At 39.1% G+C, this 25759-nt stretch overlaps 3 protein-coding genes and 1 non-coding gene across 4 annotated transcripts; 2 read left to right on the plus strand and 2 right to left on the minus strand.

Annotated features, from left to right (window-relative positions):
- Positions 1–12465: 12465 nt before the first annotated feature.
- LOC147565578 (thaumatin-like protein 1) lies at positions 12466–13648 on the minus strand. The gene is made up of 2 exons (XM_086652076.1): positions 13446–13648; positions 12466–13348 (listed from the first exon to the last, which is right to left on the minus strand). The coding sequence occupies exons 1-2, from the start codon at positions 13489–13491 to the stop codon at positions 12678–12680; spliced, it is 717 nt and encodes a 238-aa protein (XP_086508202.1). The 5' UTR covers positions 13492–13648; the 3' UTR covers positions 12466–12677.
- Positions 13649–18961: 5313 nt separating this feature from the next.
- Positions 18962–20475, plus strand: LOC147565579 (expansin-A3-like). The gene is made up of 2 exons (XM_086652077.1): positions 18962–19365; positions 19641–20475. Exons 1-2 carry the CDS (start codon positions 19122–19124, stop codon positions 20225–20227), a joined length of 831 nt encoding a protein of 276 aa, XP_086508203.1. The 5' UTR covers positions 18962–19121; the 3' UTR covers positions 20228–20475.
- A 351-nt stretch (positions 20476–20826) lies between these two features.
- Positions 20827–20899, plus strand: TRNAE-CUC (transfer RNA glutamic acid (anticodon CUC)). The gene has a single exon. It is a non-coding gene; the product is annotated as a tRNA-Glu (tRNA).
- A 701-nt stretch (positions 20900–21600) lies between these two features.
- Positions 21601–24975, minus strand: LOC147565581 (hydroxyproline-rich glycoprotein family protein). The gene is made up of 7 exons (XM_086652078.1): positions 24620–24975; positions 24348–24517; positions 22816–22892; positions 22665–22730; positions 22426–22500; positions 22234–22308; positions 21601–22131 (listed from the first exon to the last, which is right to left on the minus strand). Exons 1-7 carry the CDS (start codon positions 24769–24771, stop codon positions 21733–21735), a joined length of 1014 nt encoding a protein of 337 aa, XP_086508204.1. The 5' UTR covers positions 24772–24975; the 3' UTR covers positions 21601–21732.
- Between the last annotated feature and the right edge of the window lie 784 nt (positions 24976–25759).

Genomic DNA, 25759 nt, shown 5'->3' on the forward strand with positions numbered 1-25759 from the left:
ACTTGACTATAAATCATATCCCCTTTGCAGATGATTGCATCATCTTTGGCAGAATCTCTCTTGAGAACATTCATCATCTTAAATCAATTCTCCACATCTTCTGCTCATCATCGGGCCAGATGATTACTTACAATAAATTCAACATTTTCTTTCTAAAACCCTCACCCGAGGTTCAAACATTTGATAATGCGGAGCCTTAAAGTAAGAAACGCCCCCTCTCTGATAAATATCTTCGAGCTCAGTTGTTCATTGGCGCCAACAAAACCAAGGTCTTCCAATCTATTTTGGATCAAATTCAGACCAAACTCTCCTATTAGCATAACATTTTTTATCACAAGCTGGTTGTATAATGGTTATCTCCCAATACCAAATGCAATGCTTTGCCATTTCCAAAGACACATGCAATGCTTTGCCATTTCCAAAGACACATGCAATCGCATAGCGAGTTCGCAGAAGTCCTTCTAGTGGAGAAAATTTAAAGGTATATGCACCAAAGCATGGTCATATATCTGCCTCCCAAAAAAACTAGGTGGCCTAGGTATACACAACCTTAGCTCACTTAGATAACAAAGCTTTCCTCAACAAGCTAGTCTGGCGCCTTAAAACTGAACTCAATGTTTCTTGGATTAAACTTCTTAAAGCCAAACACTATAATCCGACTCCCAACCCGGACACGGTGAAGCAAGGGCACTCTTAGATCTGGAAAGTCATTCGTCAACACTATGATCTTATAGTCACTCTTGCTATTTGAGAAGTGCAAAATGGTTCTCAAACTAACATTTGGAATGACCACTGGATTTCGAACTCCTTCTCCTCTACCGAATCGTAATAATTTTACTCTCACCAAAGTTTCCCATCTTATTCATAACAATCTGTGGAACGATCAATGGTAAATATTTTCGACATACACACTTGTAACCTCATCAAATCCATGGATATCGAAGAAGACGGGCAAAACAAAATTCGGTGGACCCTCACTTAATCCAGAAAATTTACTGTAGGATCTATGTATCATCATTTAACTGTGACTCAGCATTCTCAACATCAAACTAATATTAATTGGCTATTCATATGTAATATTAAAATTATCCCACGTGATGTAGAACGCAGCGGAATTTAAAGAAGATAATAAAAGTAAACGGAAAACGATAAAAGAACGAATAAATAACTCGAAATAACTATAAACTTGATTAAACTCAATTGGTTTTTCTCTTCAACATGAATAATAAAGACAGACTGGACCTCCTTTTATAGGATATCATACTTTCCTAGATAGACTCAAACTGGACTTTCCTAAATAATGGAAAGACTGGAATACTGCAACTTCCTAAATAGATAGACTCAAAATAGACTTTCCCAATTAATGAATATACTGAAATAATATAACTTCCTAAACCTAGATTCAATACGAATCATACTAAAACTGGGACTTTCCTAAATCTAATCATTATGGCCGATTGGCCTACGTGGTCGATAGATCCACGACTAAAGTGTCCACGTCGGGTGCCCCTGCATCAGCTTCCCCTTCTCCCACGAGGTTCGTCCCGAACCGTTTCGACGAAGAAATTAATTTGATGCACCCGCATACTATGAATACCACCAAGGCGATTCGTAACTTCCACTTCGAACGAAGGTTGCATTGGAAGTGAAGGATACTAATTTGCAAGAAATCGTCAACTTCATTCCCAATCTCATATGCCACGGGTTCTTGCAAAAATAACTTCAGGGAATCAAGAACATTCATCTCGCCATCTTCCCAAAATTCGTCATTAAGAGCCAAAGTATAAACGTAAGCAATTTCAATGAAGTGTTCGGGGTTGAAATGTGTAGTGTTGATATGACACCCAAAATCTACCTTCCCACGTTCATCTTCATGAACTTTATGGAATATACTTCTATCGCAATACGACAGCTTATGAAATTCGCGGGTTAATACATCACACTGCCGACGAACCAAAGTTGACAAATCCGTGTATGGGAGCCTAGAATCGATTTTGCATTCACTAAGGATTCCTCTAACATAGTTTCTTATAATCCCTCGCCAGATATCTTTCACTAAATAAATCTCCTTTTGGCCTTCTTCCGGTCTTGTTACAAAATCTTTCGAACTAGTCATCTCATCACCACCCGAGTGGTATAGGAGGAAATCAACTGGTTTCGCCCTATTCTGACTATCTTCAACAGAGAAATGTTTGACTGCAAGATGTTCTTCCCAAGCATTGGTTAAACTCTTGTAGAAAGAAGTGTATTCGTCTTCTTTGATATCCCATGGTGTTCTTCCTCTCCTGTAATGGCTGCCATTACCATTTTCTCTTGTCACTGATGATGACCAAGTAGTACAGTAAGCAAGTGGATCTACCATCATTCTCTCCATTGTTTCCATCAATTGTCGTACTGTTCTTGCTGTTGGGAACCTGTCCCATAGTCCAATAGGTGTAGAAACTTGAGACCCTCTTTTAGTTTGTTGAGTTGGTTGTGATTTCCCCACTTTCTGCAAATGATCAAGGTTTTTCCTTGCATCTCCATCTGCAACTGCTTTAATTCTGCTATGAGTAAAATTTTGAACAGAAAGTGGTCTAAAATTGGTTCCAAATCTAACATGGGTAGGCTTGAGAAAAACCTCCATTTGTTTCAGATGAAAAAGGAATTGAGGCACTGAAATTTGATATAGATGAAGCCATATCTTTTTCTTCACTAAATTTCTTAGTTCAACTAGTGTTTTGAAAGGAGGAAAATTGAAGCATAAGATGAATTGATTAGAAGTGTCGTGCATGGGTGCCTTCTCAAAGCTTTCATTAAGTTTCTGATCATGTATTTTAGGGCAAGGTCCTAGGTCACTCTTAAAGTTGACGAACACATCATGAGGGCAAACACCGATTGTATAACAACCACATTCCTCCTTATCGCCCCAATGAATATCCTTGGATCCCTGTAGCTCCTCTTCGGTAAGATTGCGAGCTCCAACATCAGAACTCAAGATATTTCCACACTGACGTTCCAAGATCTTTAATTGGTTGTCTTTGATTAGAACATGAGCGCCGGTTCGAACTGCTTCAAGCCAATCGAGTCGGTCAAGGAGTGTTGTAATATTATGGAAGAAATCGCTTTTGACGATCTTTTCAATTGTTGCAACATAAGTATCTTCATCAAAAACGAGATTCTTCTGTTTTTGAAGTATTTTGGAAGATGGTTTATCAACATCGAACTCCTCTTCGCAAAACAATTCGAGAAGCTTTCTTACAGTTTCTCGTTTAGAACCAACCTCATATTTTCTTCCTTTATCTTCGATGTAAGAGGCAGTTTCTAAAAATTGAAGAGGAGGTTTAAGAGGCAGCAATAGGCAGTTTCCAAATTGGGATGGTTTCCAATTTTTTGGCTCAATAGGCAGTTTCCAATTTTTTGGCTTATAATATATATAAATAGGGGTTGAGTGCTTTGTAATCAACACATCAACACAAGCAACAACAACTCTTCTTTAGAGAGAGCTAAAGAGAGAGAGCAAGTGAGAGAAATTTTTTGTTCATAGTTTTGAGCGGTGTTAAATTTCTCGGTCGTCGAAGATTTAGTATAGAAGGTTAAATTCTATACGGTACCATCTTGAGACGAACTTGCGGGTTGTGTGAGTCGTCTTCATCTATCCTTCAATAAAGATTTCTTGTTCGCCCGAGGACGTAGGCTTTAAAGCCGAACCTCGTTAAATTCTGTTCGCATATTTGATTTTGGCTTAGCTTATCGATTAATCTTCATAATCGGATCAATTTCTAGGATAGGTTCGATAGCTTCCGCGACTTTCAGTTATGACAATTGGTACCAGAGCCTTGTTGAGATTGAACGAAGAGAAGATGGGATCGAGAAGTGGTACGGTCAAATCAGGGAAATATGAGATAGAGAAGTTCAATGGGAAAAACGATTTTTCTTATTGGCGGATGCAGATGAAGAATCTGTTAATCTCTCAGAAATTACACAAGACGTTGACGGGAAAGAAACCAGGAGATATGTCAGATGAGGATTGGGAAGAGTTAGATCTCGAAGCACGGGCTACCATTATGTTGTGTCTTGGGAGGGACGTGGCGTTCCTAGTAGACGGAGAAACAACGGCGGCGAGTGTGTGGTTAAAACTAGAAAGCAGTTTCATGACGAAAACTTTAACGAATCGGGTCTACTTAAAATCCAAATTATTCACATGTAGAATGGAAGAGGGTTCTTCTATTAAGGAATATGTGAATAGGTTTGACAGGATTATCTCAGATTTGAAGGATATTGATGTTAAGGTTGAGGATGAGGACCAAGCCCTCATATTGTTACTTTCATTACCTAAATCCTATGAGAACCTTGTTCAAACTTTGATGCTTGTTGGTGATAGTCTAAAGATGGAAGAGACGAGAAATTCGCTATTAGTGGATGACCTTCGTAAGGTTGCTACTAGCAGTATGGCGTCGGGTGGAGTAGACAAGGATCAAGCACAAGGGTTGTTTGTAACGAGGGGGAGGAGTAATGAAAGGGGAAAGGGAAAGGGCGGGAAATCTAGATCCAAATCTAGAGGCTCTTTCAAGAAAACGTGTTTTAGTTGTGGTGAGCTTGGCCACTTTAAAGCGGCTTGTCCAAAGAGAAAGTTGAAGCAAAAGAACGAAGGCTACAAGGAGAAACAAGATATGCAAGAGGCGGGATATGTGTCAGAAGAGGCGGACGAATGTTTCTCGGTGACAGAGGTGTCTGAGAAGATCTTCGATAAGTGGATGCTTGATTCAGGGGCGTCACACCATATGTGCCCAAATAGGGAGTGGTTTACTACCTATAGGAGTATAGATGGTGGTACAGTTATACTGGGTGATAATAGTATATGTAAAACTGTGGGACTCGGAACAATACGGATCAAGATGCACGATGGAGTGGTGAGAACATTGACGGACGTAAGACACATACCCGATTTGCGAAAAAGTCTAATTTCCCTTGGTGTGTTGGAGCGGAACGGCTGTAAGATAATTATAGAGAATGGCTCCATAAAAGTCGTTAAGGGTTCTTTGGTGGTAATGAGAGGTACTCGTTACGGTAATTTATACAAACTTTTGGGGACAACAATTACGGGAGATGTAGCAGTAGGAATCAGTGGAAGGGATCCAACGGCTAGTACGAGACTTTGGCATATGCGCCTTGGGCATATGTCAGAAAAGGGTCTATCTTTGATGTGCGGGAAAGGCTTGTTGAAGGACATGAAGAAGCCTTGCATGGAGTTTTGTGAGCATTGTGTGTCCGGGAAGGCACACAGGGTGACGTTCTCTACAAGCAAGCACAGGAGCAAAGAGGTATTAGACTACGTACATACCGATGTCTGGGGACCGGCAAAGTTACCTTCCAAGGGTGGTTCCAGGTATTTTGTTACATTCGTTGATGATCATTCGAGATTTGTCTGGCTTTATTTTCTGAAGCATAAGAATGAGGTATTCAACACATTCCTGGTGTGGAAAGCAATGGTTGAGAACAAAATTGGTCGAAAGCTGAAGACGTTAAGATCGGATAATGGGACCGAGTACACGGATGGGGCATTCAAGGAGTTTTATAATCAGGAAGGCATTGTGAGGCACTGGACAGTAGTAAACACACCTCAGCAGAATGGAGTCGCAGAGAGATTGAACCGTACACTACTTGAGAAGGCTAGATGTATGCGCTCCAATTCGGGATTAGGCGTAGAATGGTGGGCAGAATCTGTTGCTACAGCCTGTTATATTGTGAACAGGTCTCCACATTCTTCTTTAGATGGCGGCATACCTTACGAGGTGTGGTCAGGTGAACATGCAGATTACGGGAGACTTAGGGTTTTCGGTTGTACGGCCTATTACCATGTTAAAGGTAACAAACTTGACAATAGAGCAAAGAAGGCAATTTTCTTAGGATATGCTACAGGAGTCAAGGGTTATCGGCTATGGTGTACGGAAGACAAGAAGTTTGTAATCAGCAGAGATGTGGTGTTTGATGAGTCGTCTATTGTAGCTATGGCGAAAGCTACGGTGCCTTGTTGTGGTGATGTTGGGTCTACTAAAGCTCAAGTAGTGGAAGTAGAAGCCGAAGACCAACGGGTTTCTAAGAATCATGATCAGGTGGAGCATCAGGATAGTACTCAGGATGAGGAAATTGATGAACCCGATCATGAGGAGGTTCAAGGAGAAGGTACACAAGTTTTACAACAACAGCAGCAGGATGTTTCGGTACACACTAGGCCGAAACGGTTATATAAGCCGGTACAGAGGTTAGGGTCAGACAAACCTCTTAGGCATTACGGGCAGACAAATGTGGTTGAATATGCACTCTCGGTGGAAGACGACGAGCCGGTCACCTTCAAACAAGCTATTACCGCGGCGGAAAGAGAGAGTTGGTTGGTTGCTATGCAAGAAGAGATGGAGTCTCTCCACAAGAACAAGACATGGGAGGTTGTCCCATTGCCCGAAGGTAAGTCTGTTATTGGTTGTAAATGGGTGTACAAGAAGAAAGAGGATTCTTACGAGATCAAGGGTACAAGGTATAAGGCAAGACTAGTGGCCAAGGGTTATGTACAGAAAGAAGGGGTCGACTACAATGAGATTTTCTCACCAGTCGTGAAACATACTTCTATTCGGGTGCTATTGAGTATTGTTGCTCACAGTGATCTTGAGCTGGAACAACTCGATGTTAAAACCGCCTTCTTGCACGGTGATTTGGAAGAAGAAATTTATATGGCTCAACCTGAGGGATACAAGGTTGAGGGTAAAGAAAATCAAGTATGTCGTTTGAGAAAGTCTCTTTACGGATTGAAACAATCCCCTCGCCAATGGTACAAACGATTTGATTTTTTCATGCTAAAGCATGGTTTTCGCAGAAGTGACTATGATTGTTGTGTATACATCAAGAAACTTCGCGAAGGTGACTTTATTTATCTCCTTTTGTATGTGGATGACATGCTTATTGCTTCTCGAAGCATGGTGGAGATAGATAAGTTGAAATCTCAACTCAGTCAAGAGTTTGAGATGAAAGACATGGGCGCTGCAAAGAAGATACTGGGAATGGAGATTAAGAGAGAGCGGTCAAGTAAGAAACTGTACTTGAATCAGAAAGGTTACATCGAACGAGTAGTTTCTCGATTTGGGATGCAGAATGCGAAGGCGGTGTCAACACCTTTGGCACCACACTTCAGGCTCTCGGGAAAACAATCTCCCACTATTACGGTGGAGAAGGATCATATGGATCGTATACCGTATGCTAGTGCAGTTGGCAGTTTGATGTACGCTATGGTGTGCACTCGTCCAGATATTTCACAGGCGGTCAGTGTGGTTAGTAGGTTTATGGCAAACCCGGGGAAGACACATTGGGAAGCTGTGAAGTGGGTCTTGAGGTACTTGAAGGGTACTGTTGATACGGGTTTGTGCTTTGGTAGAGACACATGTCAGGTAAGCGGTTATGTTGACTCAGATTATGCTGGCGATCTAGATAGAAGACGATCTACTACTGGTTATGTATTTAGGGTACATGGTGCTCCAGTTAGTTGGCGATCGATGTTACAATCTACAGTTGCGTTATCTACTACGGAGGCCGAGTATATGGCTATGGCCGAGGGTGTGAAGGAAGCATTGTGGTTGTGGGGTCTTCTGGATGATCTAGGGATTAAGCAGGAGTACGTAGATGTATGGTGTGATAGTCAAAGTGCAATCCATTTGGCGAAGAATCAGGTACATCATGCTTGTACTAAGCATATCGATGTCAGGTATCACTTTGTACGAGATGTCATCGAGGAAGGTGATGTTTCTCTCATGAAGGTACACACGGATGAGAATCCCGCGGACATGTTGACTAAAGTGGTGACATGTAGCAAGTTTCAGCATTGTCTGGAATTGCTACAAATCGGCTCGTGTTAAGTTGCCCGAAAGGGCGTAACGGCAACAAGGTTTTCTTTATGTTAAGGGTTGGTAGAACTACGGTAGGCTTGATCCTGTAAAAGGGTACGTAGGCAGCCATGGTCATATGGCGCAGTCGGATGAAGTTACAGGAAGAAGATATATCTTACAAGGAGTATCCTGGTATTCGTCCAAAATTTGAAGTATATCAAATTGTGTACGAGGTGGAGAATTGTAAGAGGCAGTTTCTAAAAATTGAAGAGGAGGTTTAAGAGGCAGCAATAGGCAGTTTCCAAATTGGGATGGTTTCCAATTTTTTGGCTCAATAGGCAGTTTCCAATTTTTTGGCTTATAATATATATAAATAGGGGTTGAGTGCTTTGTAATCAACACAAGCAACAACAACTCTTCTTTAGAGAGAGCTAAAGAGAGAGAGCAAGTGAGAGAAATTTTTTGTTCATAGTTTTGAGCGGTGTTAAATTTCTCGGTCGTTGAAGATTTAGTATAGAAGGTTAAATTCTATACGGTACCATCTTGAGACGAACTTGCGGGTTGTGTGAGTCGTCTTCATCTATCCTTCAATAAAGATTTCTTGTTCGCCCGAGGACGTAGGCTTTAAAGTCGAACCTCGTTAAATTCTGTTCGCATATTTGATTTTGGCTTAGCTTATCGATTAATCTTCATAATCAGATCAATTTCTAGGATAGGTTCGATAGCTTCCGCGACTTTCAGTTATGACATTCGACTTTTTCTTCTTCTGCTTCAAAGGAAGATTCATCTTCTTCTTCTTCTTCTTCAACTTTAACTTTTGCATAAACTTCTTTTTCTACTTTGGAATATGGTTCAGCAACCTCAAACTCATCTTCTTTGTAATCTTCTCTGCCTTCATCTTCTTCTTCTTCTTCAACTTCAACTTCTTCGCCAGTATCTTCTTCAACTTCTTCATACTCTACTTTTTCTTTTTCCTGATTGAGCGATAAAATAGGCGAGGAAGATGGTTGACATACTATTGTTTTGATGTTGTCACACATATGTTGAATCTTAGCTGAATCAGATATGAGCGATGGAACCGTTTCAGAAAAAGACGGTTGTGGTTGCGGTGGTGGTGAATAGGAAAAAGAAGATGATTGTGTTGGTGGTGGCGGTGAATACGGTTGTATAAAAGCTGGTGAATACGGTGCTGGTGTATAAGAAGAGCACGAAGGTTGTGGTGGTGGTGGTGAGTATGGTGTCGGATAATAATAAGATGGAGGTGATGGTGTATAATAAGAGTACGGAGGTGGTGGTGGTGAAGATGGTGTCGGATAATAATAAGACGGAGGAGATGGTGCAGAAAACACTGGTGGTGGTGACGGTTGTGGAGGATTTTCTCGTGCGATTTCTCCCGGATTCCAATGATAATTGTACGAGTCGTTATTCACATATACACATGATGAACATGAGCATTGATTCGTTATCTCTTGATGAGTATAATCAGATTGAATATAATCATCTTGACGAATAGAATACGATTGATATGAATTTAACTGGTCTGGAAAAAAATTCCAGAATCATTAGCCCAAAATTTTGGTGGCTCTGAATACCACATGATGTAGAACGCAGCGGAATTTAAAGAAGATAATAAAAGTAAACGGAAAACGATAAAAGAACGAATAAATAACTCGAAATAACTATAAACTTGATTAAACTCAATTGGTTTTTCTCTTCAACATGAATAATAAAGACAGACTGGACCTCCTTTTATAGGATATCATACTTTCCTAGATAGACTCAAACTGGACTTTCCTAAATAATGGAAAGACTGGAATACTGCAACTTCCTAAATAGATAGACTCAAACTAGACTTTCCCAATTAATGAAAATACTGAAATAATGTAACTTCCTAAACCTAGATTCAATACGAATCATACTAAAACTGGGACTTTCCTAAATCTAATCATTATGGCCGATTGGCCTACGTGGTCGATAGATCCACGACTAAAGTGTCCACGTCGGGTGCCCCTGCATCACCACGTATTAATAGTTTTCTTTGAAAATGCTGCTCTGAAGCGCTCCCAGTTCGTCACAAAATTAGAAAATACATAGGCAATCGTTTTGAATGCGGAAATTGTGCCCTTATTGAAACCCCTGAACATGCTCTTCTTCACTGTCAATTTGCTACAAATATTTGGTTATATTTCAATATCATATCTACTAACATTACGTCGGTTTCTAATTGACTTTTATCTTGACAGGATTTAGACAACATTTCATGTACTTCGAATGACATTCATTTTTTCTACTATCTTATAGTACATTTGGAAAGCACGATGTGATCAATGTTTTGAGAATATCATTTGTAGACCCTCTCAAGTTATTAATCAGATTCTATCATTCCCTTGCAAGAGAAAGTTTTGAGAATATCAATGCTTCGTTTAGTGACATTAACAATTGTATTGGAATTAGCTTTATTACTCATGATTCACAAGTCAAATTCTTTGAGAAAGTTCTCCATGCTTGTTCGAGCGAGGAAAGTGGAGCCAAAGCCATTTTATCCCGTGCCCGATGGACGCTTACTCATTACTACAAACACATCATTATTGAAAGCGACAACCAAAGTTTAATCTAGCATCTGCATGATTCCAGGAAAATGATACATTGACATCTGCAACTCACAATCAACAAGTCAAAACTCTCATCACCAAAGTTCAACAGTATTCAGTCCTTCTACATCGTCAGAAATCACACTATCCCTAGTGATAAGCTATCCAAATGGACTAGGAACTCAAGGCGATACATTCTGGAAATACATTCCAAAACTTATTTCTAATATATATTGTATTCCCGCTCTTACCTTTTAGTAATATAAGTTACCTTTCAAAAAAAAAAATATCAACCACCACCACCACAACACCTCAAACACTACTACTGTACCTCTAACACCACCACACCATAACTACCACAACACCTCAAACACTAGCACCATACTTTCATCTCCATTGCCACACCTCAACCACCAACACCATATCTCCACCACCACAATCACCACCATTGTACCTCCATCGCCATATTTCCACCACTATATCTTCATCACCACTACCACCATATCAACACCACCACCGCCATATTTTCACCTCCACCACCGCCTCAATCACCACCACTACCACATCTCAATCACTTCCATCACCATTTCTCCAAAGGTCCAACACAATTAGCACTTTGATTACTATTGTCGTCACAACCACCGCCATTATCACCACACCTACCACCACCTTTGCCGCAATATTCATCATGCAATTGTCCAAGTAAACCTAGAATAAATTATCTCTATGAGAAAAGCAAATTCAAAAATAGAAAAGTAAATTATGTTGCCAAACTAACGTTTTAACTTTGTTACTTGTAAGTACTTATTATGCCGAATATACTTTTGTGTTGTGGCAACGATCCCACATCAATGGTGAGACGGAGTGTGGTGCTCCTCTTAATGGGTTAAGCAGTACCCTTCCTTAGTGAGGCCTTTGAAAACCGTGAGACCCAGGTGTGCCAAAACGGACAATATCACTAGCAGCCCAGAAGGCTGATCTGCACCATCATATAACACGTTATCAACACGATTAACTCTACTATGATGTGGTCTTGGGGGGCGTGTTGTGGCAAAAATCTCACATTGGTGGTGAGACGGACGGAGTGTGGTGCTATTTTTAAGAGGTTAAACACTCTTCCCTAATGAGGCCTTTTAAAACCGTGAGGTCCAAGTGTGCCAAAGTGTACAGTATCATTAGTGGTCTAGAAGGCTAGTCCGCACCATCCTATAACATTTTGATATTTTTTCATTATTATAGCGAAAGTACTTCTACTAGAAGAAAAAATTCTTCTATTTTTATTTGTTAAACAACACTTGAATAACGGTTGTTAGTGTCCCTCTCATATAGTGACTGTGAGTTAATATTTAACTAGTCAATGTTTGTTCATGAGTCTTTTGTAAAGAAATGAAAAGTCCTGCTCTATTCGGAAACCGGTAATTTGTTCATGTTTCTTTTGCTAGTGGTCTTTTGCAAAAACGCTTGCTGGCGTATTACTCATTCCAGTTGGTCCATATGTTTGTCAGCCTAGCCATCTTATCTACTTTTTGTCTGTTAAAACTTGAACGCTTAACCCGACCTAGTATCTGCCCGAGTGTCCGTCATGCTTTAGACAATTAGATACTGAGAGTTAATAGTATATGTTAGATTCAGACGTTAGGGTTTTCTGTGGAAACAACCTTCCTATATGAACCCCCATCTTCCACTACTCCTATTTCTTAAACTTCCAGTGATTTCCACTATAACCACCACCTCCTTCGAGCAATTTAGCGTTCCAAATCTCTTATAAAGGGTACCATGTTTTAGATGAATAACAATGTACGTCCCATAAGTTAAAAAAGTTCGAAAATTCCAGAGCGGATTCCACGCCAGGTTGTTGACATGTGAGTTGATATTTACATGTAAATTTACTCTGGTGAGGGTCTTATTTTCTCAAGTTGGTACTTCATAGGTTTATGTAGGCATGTAGGGATGTCCTATTACAATGAACTAGAAACTTATTTGCTTCGAATTTATAACTCAGTATAAGAACTAGAAACTTGTGAGTTGAAGCAAATTTATTGATAAAATACTTGTAACAAAACAAAACAAATTGCATGTGACAAATTATCGAGGAATGGTACACCTCGATATTTTATTATCTCTAGCCCTTTCTTTTACTTAAAAGATGCATGCTCTTGAACCCAAGGCACACGATCTTTATTATAACATATTAACTTGACGTTGTTATAAATTTTCACTTCCATTTTTGTTTCTAAGGACAGAAAGTAAAGATATAATCTGCACCACCAGAACAAGTAAATGTACTGGTTCTGTCATCATAAGCATAGCTATAAGCTTGGGGACACACATTCTTAAAAATCTTCGAGTAGTCGGTCGGTGGGCACGTCTGAGGAGTGTTAAAGGCACCAGTACAACAATATTGTGGTTGGTTTAGAGCCACACAAGCACTTTTACAAGCAATGGTATTTCCATCAGTACCGTTGACACTAAAATTAGCTGGGCATACTGAATTTACATCAGCCGCACAACTAGTTGAAGAACAATTTTTCCCACCCTGTGGTGTGATTGAGAGAGGTAAATTGAAACCATCCACAAGGCTAATATCGTAAGTGTCTTGACTACCGCCGCTCCCAAGAGTAAATTCTATGAGACTGGCAGGTGGAACAGCTCCACCACCGTTACATGGGACCTGACCCGAACCACAATCAGCAGTGGCACATGTAAATCTCCCTGAGGAGTAAGAGCAATTAGTTCTAGCCCATACCCGACCTGACCAGGAAGGTTGAGCGTCTAGGGATGATGATTCACCGGTTTTAAGCTGAAAACCGGACGAAGGTAGTGGTGGTCCTGTGCCGGTTAATGTACCAGGCCATATTGTGTATGGACAGTCGTTTGTAAATGTGAACTTAACAGACAACACTCCTGCATTCGAAAAGAAAAGAGAACAATATTATTTTCATTTTACTACTAATTAAGAACCAAAATGGAGACCCAAAAAGAACAATGAGATAAATGAAACCTGACAACGCCTGGAGAACCAAGAGAATTGCAAGTATTTTCTCCATGATGGATATATACTGGTTTCTCTCTGATTCTTTTTCTTGCTTAAGAGAGAGTTTATTGATCTTGTTGTTTGCCTTAATTGCCCTAGCATTAATGTACGTATTTATAGAGTTTTTTTTTTTTTTTTTTTGAGTTGATTCATTTGGAAAATTCTAAGGCGGCAAAGGAAAAAAAAACATCGTAAATTTCTTCATTGTGGGAAAATGATAATTAATTTGTCATTTGGTGAAATGCATCCACAGACTTACTGTTGCAACAGTTTTATGTGCAACAGTATGTCTGTGGCATTGTTAGGCTGAAAAATGAGCACTCCTGTTAACATGATTGAATACTTCCTAAACTGTCGATATCATGAGGCTTTTGTTTTGATTTTCAATTTGACGAAAATGAATAAAATTACAAGAATTGAACTGATTGATCGAACGCTTTGGTACGAATGGACTGTAGATTGGTTGAAAATTAAATTATTGAGGACCAAGTTGGTCCACTGAACAAGTTTCTAGGGACGCTAGATGAACGAACTAACGTGTTATTTGGGTTGAGAATTTAAATCTAACTAAAGGAAAATTAAGATTATGCTCTCTTGCGAAATAACTCTTCAAACATAAGATCAGTAAGAGACTAAAACCGTTTAAGAAACTCAACCGAAGTTGGAGAAAACTTTTATGTGATTGACCACACAATTTTGATCCATAAATTTTAACAGCAAATTTTTTTTTCAAGTGCAGATGAATTTTTTGTTTGCTGAAGTTTGTGTCAAATTAGCTGTGGGATGGAATATTAGTCAATGGTCACTCTGTAAGTAGGAGGCGGCCGTAGTTACTTTTTTTTTGCCACCGTTTTGGGGAAAGCAGAAAAGTTTCCGGAGAAGACGGTGGAAAACCAAAAAAACTCAAACCAAACACTCCCCCTTAAATCGCCGGAATGAAGGTGTCGCCCGGAAATGGCCGTTTCTCTCTCTCTCTTTTCTCTTCTCTCTCTCTCTCTCTTTCTCTATCTCTATCTCTATCTCCCTCTCTCTTCTCCTCTCTCCTCTATCTGCCACTCTTTCTCTCTTATTTCCCTCTCCCTTCTTTTCTTCTCTTTCTTTTTTTTGTTATAGTTCCGGCGCAGGGAGTTTTCCTTCGTCGGAACCCTTCGTCTGAAAACCAGACGAAGGCGTCTGGATCTAGTTCTTCCAGATCCAGACGAGTTTCCGGCGAAGGGAGATCCCCTTCGCCGGAACTTTCGTTAGATAATGAGAGAGGGAGAGGGGATAAGAGGAGAGAGACAAGAAAGGAGAAAAAAGAAAGAAAAAAGAAGAAAGAACTCTGTTGATGGTGATCACCGACATTAATGGTGGAAATCGCTGGAGTTCTAGTTGAGGTGAGAGGAGGAAAAGAAAGGACAAAAAATGAAAGGAAGATGTTTGGATGAAACAAAAAAAATTGTTTCCACCCAAAACTTATTTCCCCAAAACATTAACCTTTTTTTGTTGAAACCAAAGATCTCACCTCTTGAACTATCTCTTATTGCGGGAGAAATCTAAGAGCACTTTGAAGTAAAAAAGACCCAAAGCTACACCTACAAGTGGGGCGAAGAGAGAGAGAGAGAGTCGGGCGGAGCGATTTCCTCCCTGGTGGCGCCGCCTCCGGTGGCGGTTACCGTCGACGAAATTGGTAAAACCGCTCCCTTCTCTTTCATTATCTCTAGAATATAGATCTCTTTTCTTCTTCTCCTTCCTCTTAATCTCTCTCTATCTCTTCATTGGTACACTTGATCTTAGATCTCATTTCTTCCCTTTCTCACAATCACACTCAAATCCTTATTCTTCTCTCTGCAACAACAACTTCAACAAAAACAATGGATCTTAGTTGAAGGTTCATAGTTCCAACCTGGGTTGATCTACTAGGGTTTTGTTTATGGTTACCAGGAAGGATATAAAACTATGAGAAATCATAATCCGGATCTGAAGAATCTATCCGAATCAATCTACAATGGAGGGTATGGATTAGATTTTTATAAACATTCTAATCACGATTGTGATTCGTGAAGAGGAAAATATGAACTTTGATAGTGGTTTGTATTTGATTAACAATGAAGATATGGGTTGAAAGAACAAGGAATCGCGTTCATCAGTAAAAAAGAAGAAGGAATTGAGTCGTCGAGACTTGCTGAGTTAATTATGTATTCCGGTGATGACGACGGGTTTTCTATGGTGACGGCAGTTTTCCGGTGATGACGACGATTTTCCGGTGACGGTTTTCCGGTAACAATGACGGTTTTCCGGCGAAAACGAGGGGGATGTATTTAGTATTTTCTTAATTTGTTTTTTTGTTATTTTGGTGACCTTTAGGGTCTTTTCATCCGTGAGGATCCTTTCATTTTCGACCTTTAGGGTCATTTTCTTGAGTCGTGTCTAGTCCAATTTCTTTCTCATCACGAGGCACTTTGCATTTAAAGGTATGCAACTCTCATGATGTTTGAAGAGAGAAATAATTATGATCATCCATGTAACAATTGTGATTCAATCACGTATGAATGAATATGGTTCGCTTGGTTTCAAAAAAAAAAGTATGAGATCTCAAATTTAAAGAAGTCCCACAAAATATTGTGCAAGTTATTCACACATTAGTTATGGGAGGAGAAGATGGTACTTTCCCTGAGCTAGTTTCTTGGGTGAGTGACCCATAACCATCTGGGAGTTAGAGGCTCTAGAGTCTAGACCACACCTACAAAAACGTCATGTTGAGGAGACGCTTGAAGTTGTCCCTATTAGTTCATTAATGGGTTATTTATTGATTGGTCTTCTACTAGTTTTATGGTGTGGTTTCATGAGTTAGAGGAAATACCGGGATGACCTTCTTTTTCAATTTCATATGCATTGATTCATAAGTCAAACAAAAAATTTCAGATATTGCCCCCTTATGTTTATGTATCAAAAATTACAAAAAAAACATCTCGCGTTCGACCTGCGGGAAGAATAAAAATCCAACATCCGCGCAAAGGTCCTTTCTGGATCTTGGCGGGGCGGGCCAAGAAGCGTGGGATCCGTAGGTATCCAACGGTTGACGTCCCGCCCGCGTCGGGCAAGAGGTGGGAGAGGCCAGATCCGTCATCTAACGCCTCATTCCATAATGTTATTGTTTTTTTTTTTAACAAACTTAAACTTTCATAGATAATCAAATAATCTGTCTTTGAGTGCAAGAAAAGTAAACCACAAACGAAAGATCAAAGACAAACTAAAACGACAGTAAACTGAAAGGACTAAATCTACAAAGAAAGTCTTAAAGGACTAAATCTAAACGACATTAAACCATAATTGTATTGTTGGCACCTCTAAAAGGGACAATTATTTCAAGTCGAGTCCTTTTCTGAAAGGTTGTGTCTTTTGATCCCAAAAGACACTTGTGGCTATTCGATTCCTATTTAAGCAACCCAAATTCACTTCATTTTCATTTAATTCATTCTCTTTTTCTCGTCTCTTATGAAAACAATATTCCAGGTGTTGTGGAAAATAATTCTGATTTCAGAAATATTCTAATATATCTAAAATTCTGAAGAAAGAAGTATCTGAGTGAATTTCATCTATTTTCTTCCTTTTTGAAATCAGTACTCCAAGTGTATCTGAAATATAATTTTGATTTCAGAATATTCACAAGCATTCAAGTATCTAGAAGACCAAGTATCATTAGTCAAGTAACTCATATTACTTGCTAAGGTTCACTCGCTTTCAAAACATTGAAATACCATCAAAAATCTGAAAAGATAGTCGTTATATCCCGAAGGTATACACCCAAAACTGTTAGTACTGTTACATGGGTGTAAAATGTCTCAAGGAAAGAAAATTCATTCTCGCCTCAACTACATAAATTCTTCTTCTTATCCTCCAATTTTATTTTTATTTTTATCTATCTCGGTTAACCCGAAAAGAAAGATTAGTATTCTTTTATTGTCTATCTCTCTATAACTTAGAGAAAAGAAGTTTCCTACTTCGAACCAAGACTCTGCCTTAACAAGACAAGACAGAGAGAGAAACGTCAACTCGACTTATAACTAGGTGAAAACACATAAACTAAACAAAATAGAGTAAGTAGGTTAAAACTACAAATCCAGACATCCTAGAGAGAACAATACAATCCCATATCCCCCAATTAGGCTGCATCATAGAGAGGTTTTTTGGGTTATTTTGCAAAATGGTCGTACATAAGTATCAGGTTTTGCAAAAGGGGCATGACCTTCTGTCATTCTACAGAGGGGTCGTGGACTAGTATTGACCAGTTAAGTTATCACCGTTAATTCCAACTCCATTACTTAAAAACATATTGTTACATTCAAGTAGATTTTATACGATCTTGACACTAAATTCGCAAAGGTGGAAAATTATGACATCTCTTTGTAAAACTCAACCGCAAACAACTCTTTCAATTTACGGAGAAAATCAAAGGTGAAAGAAAGAAAAAAAAAGATGGGTTGAAGAGGCTCTCTTCGTACCAAACAAAAGTGAGGGCATAAGGTTGATCAATAGATATTAACCATCCATGTAGACGAATATTGTCCATTGAATTCATTTTGAGTAATGCATTTGCATCTACGTAACGATGTTAACTGTTCATGTAACGTTAAGTTAAATCTAACATTTATTTAACGATCAATACTAGTCCACGGTCCCTTCGCAGAATGATAAACAGTCATGCGGTCCCTTCCGCAAAAACTGGTATTATGTACGACCCTTTCGCAAAAAAACCCCTTTTTTTATCCAACCCCGAGGCTATGTTGCAACGATGTAATTTTGTTATCAGGAATCACATTCTATAAATTTGTTCTTTGGTACAAAGAATGCATCAGGAATTGTATCATTGCGAAATAAAATTCCCTTAAGAGGAAAATTCTCAAACCAGAAGGTGGATGTATTTGCAATTTTCTTTCCCTTAAGATTGTTAATTAAATAATGTTTAGATATAAAATTAATCTCTACTAATCATATTTTTAACCAAACCATATAGTAAAGTATTGCGATTACTAAATATCACATTATGGAATTGATAGGATTCCCCAATATAACATTTATTTCCTGCTCGCCAAATATAGCTAATTAGAGACCTTGCGTTCAAAATACTGTCATAACATTTATAACCCAAACTCCCTCAGATGATATCAAATTGTCGCCGATGCTAAGTTGCTAACTAGAAAATTATCCTTGCTATACCCCTAAGTGTTAGGTCTAACCTTCAACAAAAAAAAAGTGTTAGGTCTAAGGAGAAATAAATAGAATGTAAAATTTTGTAAAAAATACTAATATTTTTGACTACTTGGTAATATAAGATGGCATGAAAACCCTAAATATAAGGGGATCCATGTGTCTTAAGAAAGCTCATAGCTTTTGTTTCGGGACTAAGTAGTGGCAAAGAACAAATCAAATTCCACCTTAAACGGCCAAATTCACTAACTCCCTCTCATTCAAATTTCTCAAACTCACTATATAAACCACATCAACTTCCACACAAAAATCAAATAAAAAAGCTCAAACACACAAAGCTTAGGGAGAGAGGGAGAAAAAGAATAAAAGAAAGAGGGAGAGAAACCATCAAAGAGCTCAAGCTGCAAAGACCCTGGACTTATAAATAAACACTCTTTGTTCTTGAGCTTCAAGATGTCTTATATAATGCAGCGTATTTTGTTATCCGCAATGCTGCTGATGTTTCTCTCCCAATTCTCCGTTCGGGCTTCTCCCCGTCCTGTCTTGGAAAAATCTCGTTCCATTAGGAACCTTATTGCTGCTGATCCTATCGAAGGTCTTCGCGCCAAACACCACAAACCCAACTTCAAACCAGGCCCATGGAGCAATGCCCATATTACCTTTTATGGGGGTGCTGATGGTTCTGGAACAATAGATGGTACGTATTTTTGTCATATATTTATCTCATGTTTGCAGGTTCATTGTCACCTTATACAATTCTCAACAAGCATTCGCTAATATAGTCATGCTATAGGGCAGACGAATAACAAAATATAGTGGCCTAGCTAGATGGTGGTAGGTAGGGTGCATTGGCCTGCGTAACAATATCCGACATATGCTCATGTCATGTACTCATGTGGTCAAATAATGTGGTCTATATAAACTTTGTTGGACTACTAACGTAAAACATAATTTTCTCGTACGTACGTACAGGAGGAGCTTGTGGTTATGGAAGTGAACATGGATTCGGTGTGATGAACGCGGCATTGAGTCCTGGATTATTCAAAGAAGGATTTGGATGTGGTTCATGCTACGAAATAAAGTGTGTAAGCGATCCAAGATGGTGTAAACCAGGTGCATCTTCAATCACAGTAACTGGCAACAACCTTTGTCCCGATAATGACGCCCTTCCTCATTTCGATCTCGCTCAACCAGCATTCGCACAAATAGCCGATAAAACCGGAGGAAACATACCCGTTCAATACCGAAAAGTTCCTTGTCATAGACAAGGTGGTATAAGATTTACGATATCGGGTAACCCATATTATAACAAAGTATTTGTATGGAATGTTGCTGGAGCAGGAGATATTAAGATGGTAAAAGTGAAAGGTTCACAAAAACTAAAATGGACAGAAATGAGAAGAGATTGGGGTATGAATTGGGTTACTGATGCTATGCTAGTTGGTGAAGAACTTACTTTTAGGGTTATAGCTAGTGATGGACGTAGTTCTACTTCTTGGCATATTACTCCAGAAAACTGGCAATATGGTCAGACTTATGAAGGCAAGAACTTTAGGTAATTCAGATCTGAAATCTGACTAAAGTGTATGTTGTTGATGTCATTGATGGTGAGTCAGACACACATTATTAACTCTCTCTTCTCTTACAATATAAGTAAAACATTAAGCTATATTCGATGTGTTTGAGGTAGTTTTTTTTTTCATGAATTGATTCGCTGAGGTTGTATTTATTACGATATGTTTTATTATGTACCCCGGCTTTACGTGTAATGACACTTATATCAATTATATTCAGAAATTTTTGCCAATTTTTTTATTCCCCTTCTCTAATATATTGTTTAAAGTTTATAAACCATGAGCCGGTACATGATAGAAATATTTGCAAGATAGAGTGGACAACCGAAGAGATCCATATGGTATCCTAAACAATTGTAGATGTAAATTTTTTGTCTGACTATATAAATGAGTTTAATTTATCATAATCCGCATCGTGACATCATCTTAAGTCGAACACCGAAATCAAAGAAAACAAGACTTGTGAAATATGGTTCAATGTCTTCAATATATGTAGATTCCAATTATATCTGAATTTGAAATTTGAAGCAATATCACCATGTCATGAGAATGATATGGAATGGAGCCAGCACCTTGTCAACCGTTCCGTTGTAGTCTAGTTGGTCAGGATACTCGGCTCTCACCCGAGAGACCCGGGTTCAAGTCCCGGCAACGGAAATTACTTTTTATTTCTCTTCCATCTCTTTTTTTGTCAATGCTCCTTGGTTTCACCTCTCTTTGATGGTAGTAGTAGGGTTTGGTTAGCACAAGAAATCAAAATGACTGTTGACCTCGTTCTTTCTCCACTCATTGACACAAATCAGTTAAAATTTGAAGTTTATGCATGCCTCTTTTCAGAATTTGGAAAGGGAGAAACGTCGATCACATTCATGGGTCTCTCTTCCACCCGAAATCTATTATGACATGCACACCTAGGGATGTCCATTCAACTTTTATCACGAGCGCACTAAGGGATGACTGTTCAATCTCCCCGACCACTGAGTTACCCAGATACTTCCATCCCAACAATATCCGACTCCCTCAACTGGTCGAGACCTCTGGCAATGCACATCAAGATTAATGTTGATCGATGGTGCATTTACACCAAAATAAGGTGGCATGCCCATCCATTGCACAAGATGGACTCAGGGTTCATGTGAAGTAATAGGTCACTATTGGCTGAGGAAAGCTAAGCCTAAGCATCCTAATAGGGCACCTCCGGCAAGGCGCATACCAGAGAGACTCAGTATCAGACTGAAATAAAGATGGTATTCTCCTCCGGACACCAAACATGCTGAAGAGTAAAACAAAAGTATTAACTACAATCTTATAGCTCCCACATAAGATAATCAATCATATTCCCTCTAGAAAGTATCGCATTGAAAATCCATATTTATACTACTGAAAGGTACCAAGTCAAAATCCATAGTATTACATCATTACTAGCATTAAATCTTATACAATTCAAACATCATCCGACACAGTTCATCAAAACTTTGATAAATTGCTTACTAAGACATAGGAGGCCTTTGAATTTGTTGTCCCATGTTTGGAGGAGGTGGTGGTGGCATGGGACGAACTCCTTGCCCTGGAAAACCTTGCGGAGGCATCATCATCGGTGGTCGATTAATCTGGGTACCCGGAGTAAAATTCGCCATTGTACCACTCCCGACTGGTGGTGGTGGAACAGGTAGGTTTCCACCAGGAGGCATTGGGCGGGGACCATTAGATGTTGACATGGGTGGAGGTGGTGGTGGAAAGCCACCAGGGGGGTTTCCTTGTGGTGGTGGTGGCGGTGGTGCTTGAGGTGGTGGATGCATGGGTCTTGGTGGAGCATCCGGTGCAGTCATGCCATTTGCAGCAGGAGGTTTGTTTGCTTCAGGTGGTTTTACTTTGAAGTACAATTGCAACTGCAAATTCATCACAAAAATTAAGTAATCTCCGTTTTGAATTCAGTATATAGCAAATAGGAGCAATCAAAATGAAGATAATGAAGAAAGTAAGATACATACAGTAAACATTTTTGAGTCTGGATCCCAATGGGAGAAGAACTTGGGTGTGGATTTGTCGATTTCTATGCTAGGAACCTGAAATTGATAAGTTCATTTAAGTACAAGTAAAAGCAGGATCACAAAAAAAGGAAGAAAAATTCTAAAAAGTAGAATATAGCATGATAATTAAGAGTATTATCTCAACGGGAATACCTTGAATGCAATGATCTCATACGGCTCTGCTGCAAACAGTAGAAATTGGTATCTTTTGTCCCACGGTTGAACTCTCTGTACCAAAAAAAAATGAGAAAATTGATGAGTAACTTCATTCAACGAAGAGAATAATAGTAGAAGAAGAACAAGCAAACCCAATGGAGCTCCTTAGAGCCACAGCCCACAGGTTTCTTATATGAATGACTGCAACTCTAAAGTTTTCCATGAAAGAAGTGTACCTGCTCGAAGGATGACATAAACCGATGGCGGGGCTTCTCAAGGTCTTCAATTTCAGGATATTCGATCTGTTTTCAAAACAAAGTATGTTATTAGAAGAAGTAAATTACAGCTGCAACTGAAATATAATATACAAATGGAATAGATAAGCACCTGGAAAAGAAGAGACCGCTGCTTCGTGTCTGGATCAAATTGTTTCGTTACCCGATATCCAGGCCTTCCAATCTTAACTGCAAAGCATGAACGAACAAAATTACATCGAACTCATATATGCAAGTTAAGGAATCAATCAGAAACTTGTTGAGATCGTTTTTGTTAGTTATTATACAATAATGTCATCACATCTTTATCATCTATTTTTTAATTTTTGATATTGGGCATTACATCGGCATGTAAACCCGAACAGTCAAGTCACCCATCCCTCAATTGTTTCATTCTTCTGTCCTAATTGACTCATAAAGACCACTACGATACCAGAGGAGGAAGAAAGGAAGACAAAACTAATCATACTTGCATAGAACATAGGGACCCAAACAATCATACACAACCTTTGTCCTTCAGGGATTCTTCAAATAATTGGAAAGCTATATTTGCTACTGTGGAAGACATGATTACTCTTTCATGGTTGTCCTAGAATTGGTAGCTCATACACATGTAGATTTTGTACATATTAATAGAAATTATGTCCTTTATTAAATAAACGAGACACAAGACGAATAAAAAACACAAGCATTCAGTTAAAGACAAGAAGAAAGAGTGAAAGACACAAGCCTACAGTGAAGAAGAAGCAAGAACAATAATGATCAAGGAAATGCCAATTTTCAGTATTATAGTTTGGGAATCTAACACCTTTTCTAGTTCGTCCCACATTGGTTGTGTAAGGGGGTGGTGGTCACTTTATAAGTGTGAGGGAAAACCCACACTTACTAAGCTAGCTTTGGCGTCAGAGAGTCCCAAGATCACTCGGGGGCGAGGAACGCCCAAGATCACACCCAAAACACAAACATTAATCATGCATTTCTTGTACTCACTCTCTTTATAGTATCTGGCCCTTACCATTCGGATTACATCTAAATCATAAGCAAGGTTTTAAAATACGTTTTTACGCCTCAAGGCGGTTTGCTCTGATGCTCTCACAAGGTGAGGCGGTGCCTCGAGGCGCGCCTCAATGCGTAAAATACGTAAAAGAATTTGCTAAAGGAAATGACATCAGTTATGTAAGAATATAACATAACAAGTTTTTCTACTTTACTACCATAGTATAAAGCAACACTTCAAAAATAACAGTGAAAAGCAAAACTGAAAATTCTAAAGAGGTTAGTGGATTCAAACACACAAACTTCGATAATGTCCTAAAATACGTACGCCTGGAGACTGCCTCGCCTCAAGGCGCGCCTAGACAGTTTTTTCAAACTTTGATCATAAGCAATTAGCTCAGAAAAGATAAGTTCTCGAAAACTGTCATAGACCATTCACATAGGCTATAGCGCATAGTTTTCTACCACTTCAAAGAACTGCTAAGAAAAACCATATCACATCGAAAAACTTGCAACCCAAAACTTGTTGATAAACCCTAATTGATTGAAGTAAACAAAAAATGCCCTAATACTTGGGATTCTTCTAAGAGCACTATGAAACTATAGATGAGAAGATGCACAGTATGATGAAGTAAGAGAAACAAGAACCTGTCTTTTTGAGAGATTGTTTGCGCTTGTGAGGCTGGGGTTGAGCAGGAGCTTCTTTAGCTTCACGAGCAGCTCTCTTAGCCAAATTGGTTTGATGGCGTTTCCCCTGTGTATGAGCCAAGTAATTCCCTTCATTATTATGCAGCGTCAAGCAAAGCTTACATTCATAGCTATAAGAATTTAACACCAAAACAACAAACAAATCATTACTCAGTATCATAAGTAGTGAATTAGAGAGTGAAAGGAATTAGGGTTTTGAAAGATGAAAAAACCTTCCGAGATGATTGCGCATGAAATAGGGATCCTTGGCGAGATCGATGGTTTCTAGGGCAAGTCTCCTTAATCTTTCTCTCCGGTCGATTGCTTCATTCTGAGCAGAGGCAGCGCCTCCACCCCCCGTCTTGGATCCCCAATCTCTATCCATTACTTCTTCTAAATTTGTTTCTCTCTCTCTCTCTCTCTAGTTTTCTCCCGCTCTCAGTTCCAAGTATTCCTCGGTCGATATATCTTTGGGTGGCTCGTTTGATATTTATGGACCTCCGGGTTGGACCTAGGTAAGGCCCGTTAGGGAGAAGGTTACGATGAGGGATATTAGGAGGTCCAAAATGGTTAAGGGTTTGACCTCAATGAAAGGGTTAGGATGACTAGTGACACATAATATACAGTCCTCTCAGAACGTTGTATATATAGGTAAGGTGATTAATACCTGGACAACCAATTTCTTTTATACGGACAACTATTTTACGTGGACAACCAATTTCTTTTATACGGACAACTATTTTACGTGGACAACCAGAAAAATTAAATTTTTTATATGGACAACCGTTTGTAAGGGGACAACACTCTATTATTGTTTACTCAAATCCTCCAAGAGTTAGAACTTTATTTTAACTCCGTCCTTTTTTTTCCATAAACCCTAGACTTTAGTCTTCTTCTTCAACTACTTCTTCACCATTAACAAATTTCTAGAGAGAAAAAAACTTTGGAGTTATACATTTTAATGCATGTTCATCTCCTCTTCCAATCCACTCAGGAGATAACGCTTTTGTACAGCAGCAGAAAGAAAGTTCTACTTCCGGAGTTTCTTAGAAAGGGGATCGAAAATCATCAACTCCTTGGAACCTAATGGGATTTGTTATCTGATCCCATGGAATCCTGGTTGTGAACCGAGATGGGCCTATATCAAAAGATTGATCCGAAAAATTCGAATGGCATACATAGTAGAACTCGTGACTGTCAGTCTTGTTGTGCAGGTTTTTTCTGCCCTTGGGGTATTACTTGTATGATACTTAAGTGTTTGAACTGTTGAATCCTATCTTCTTAAGGTTAAACAACTGAAATTTGGATCCAATACCTAGAAGATAAATGCAATAGAATGGATCACAAATTATGTTTAAAATAATAACATCCCA

This window comes from Eschscholzia californica, unplaced genomic scaffold, assembly GCF_041429995.1.
Source record: "Eschscholzia californica isolate CP2 unplaced genomic scaffold, dmEscCali1.0.p SCAF_1, whole genome shotgun sequence".
Taxonomy (NCBI): Eukaryota; Viridiplantae; Streptophyta; class Magnoliopsida; order Ranunculales; family Papaveraceae; genus Eschscholzia; species Eschscholzia californica.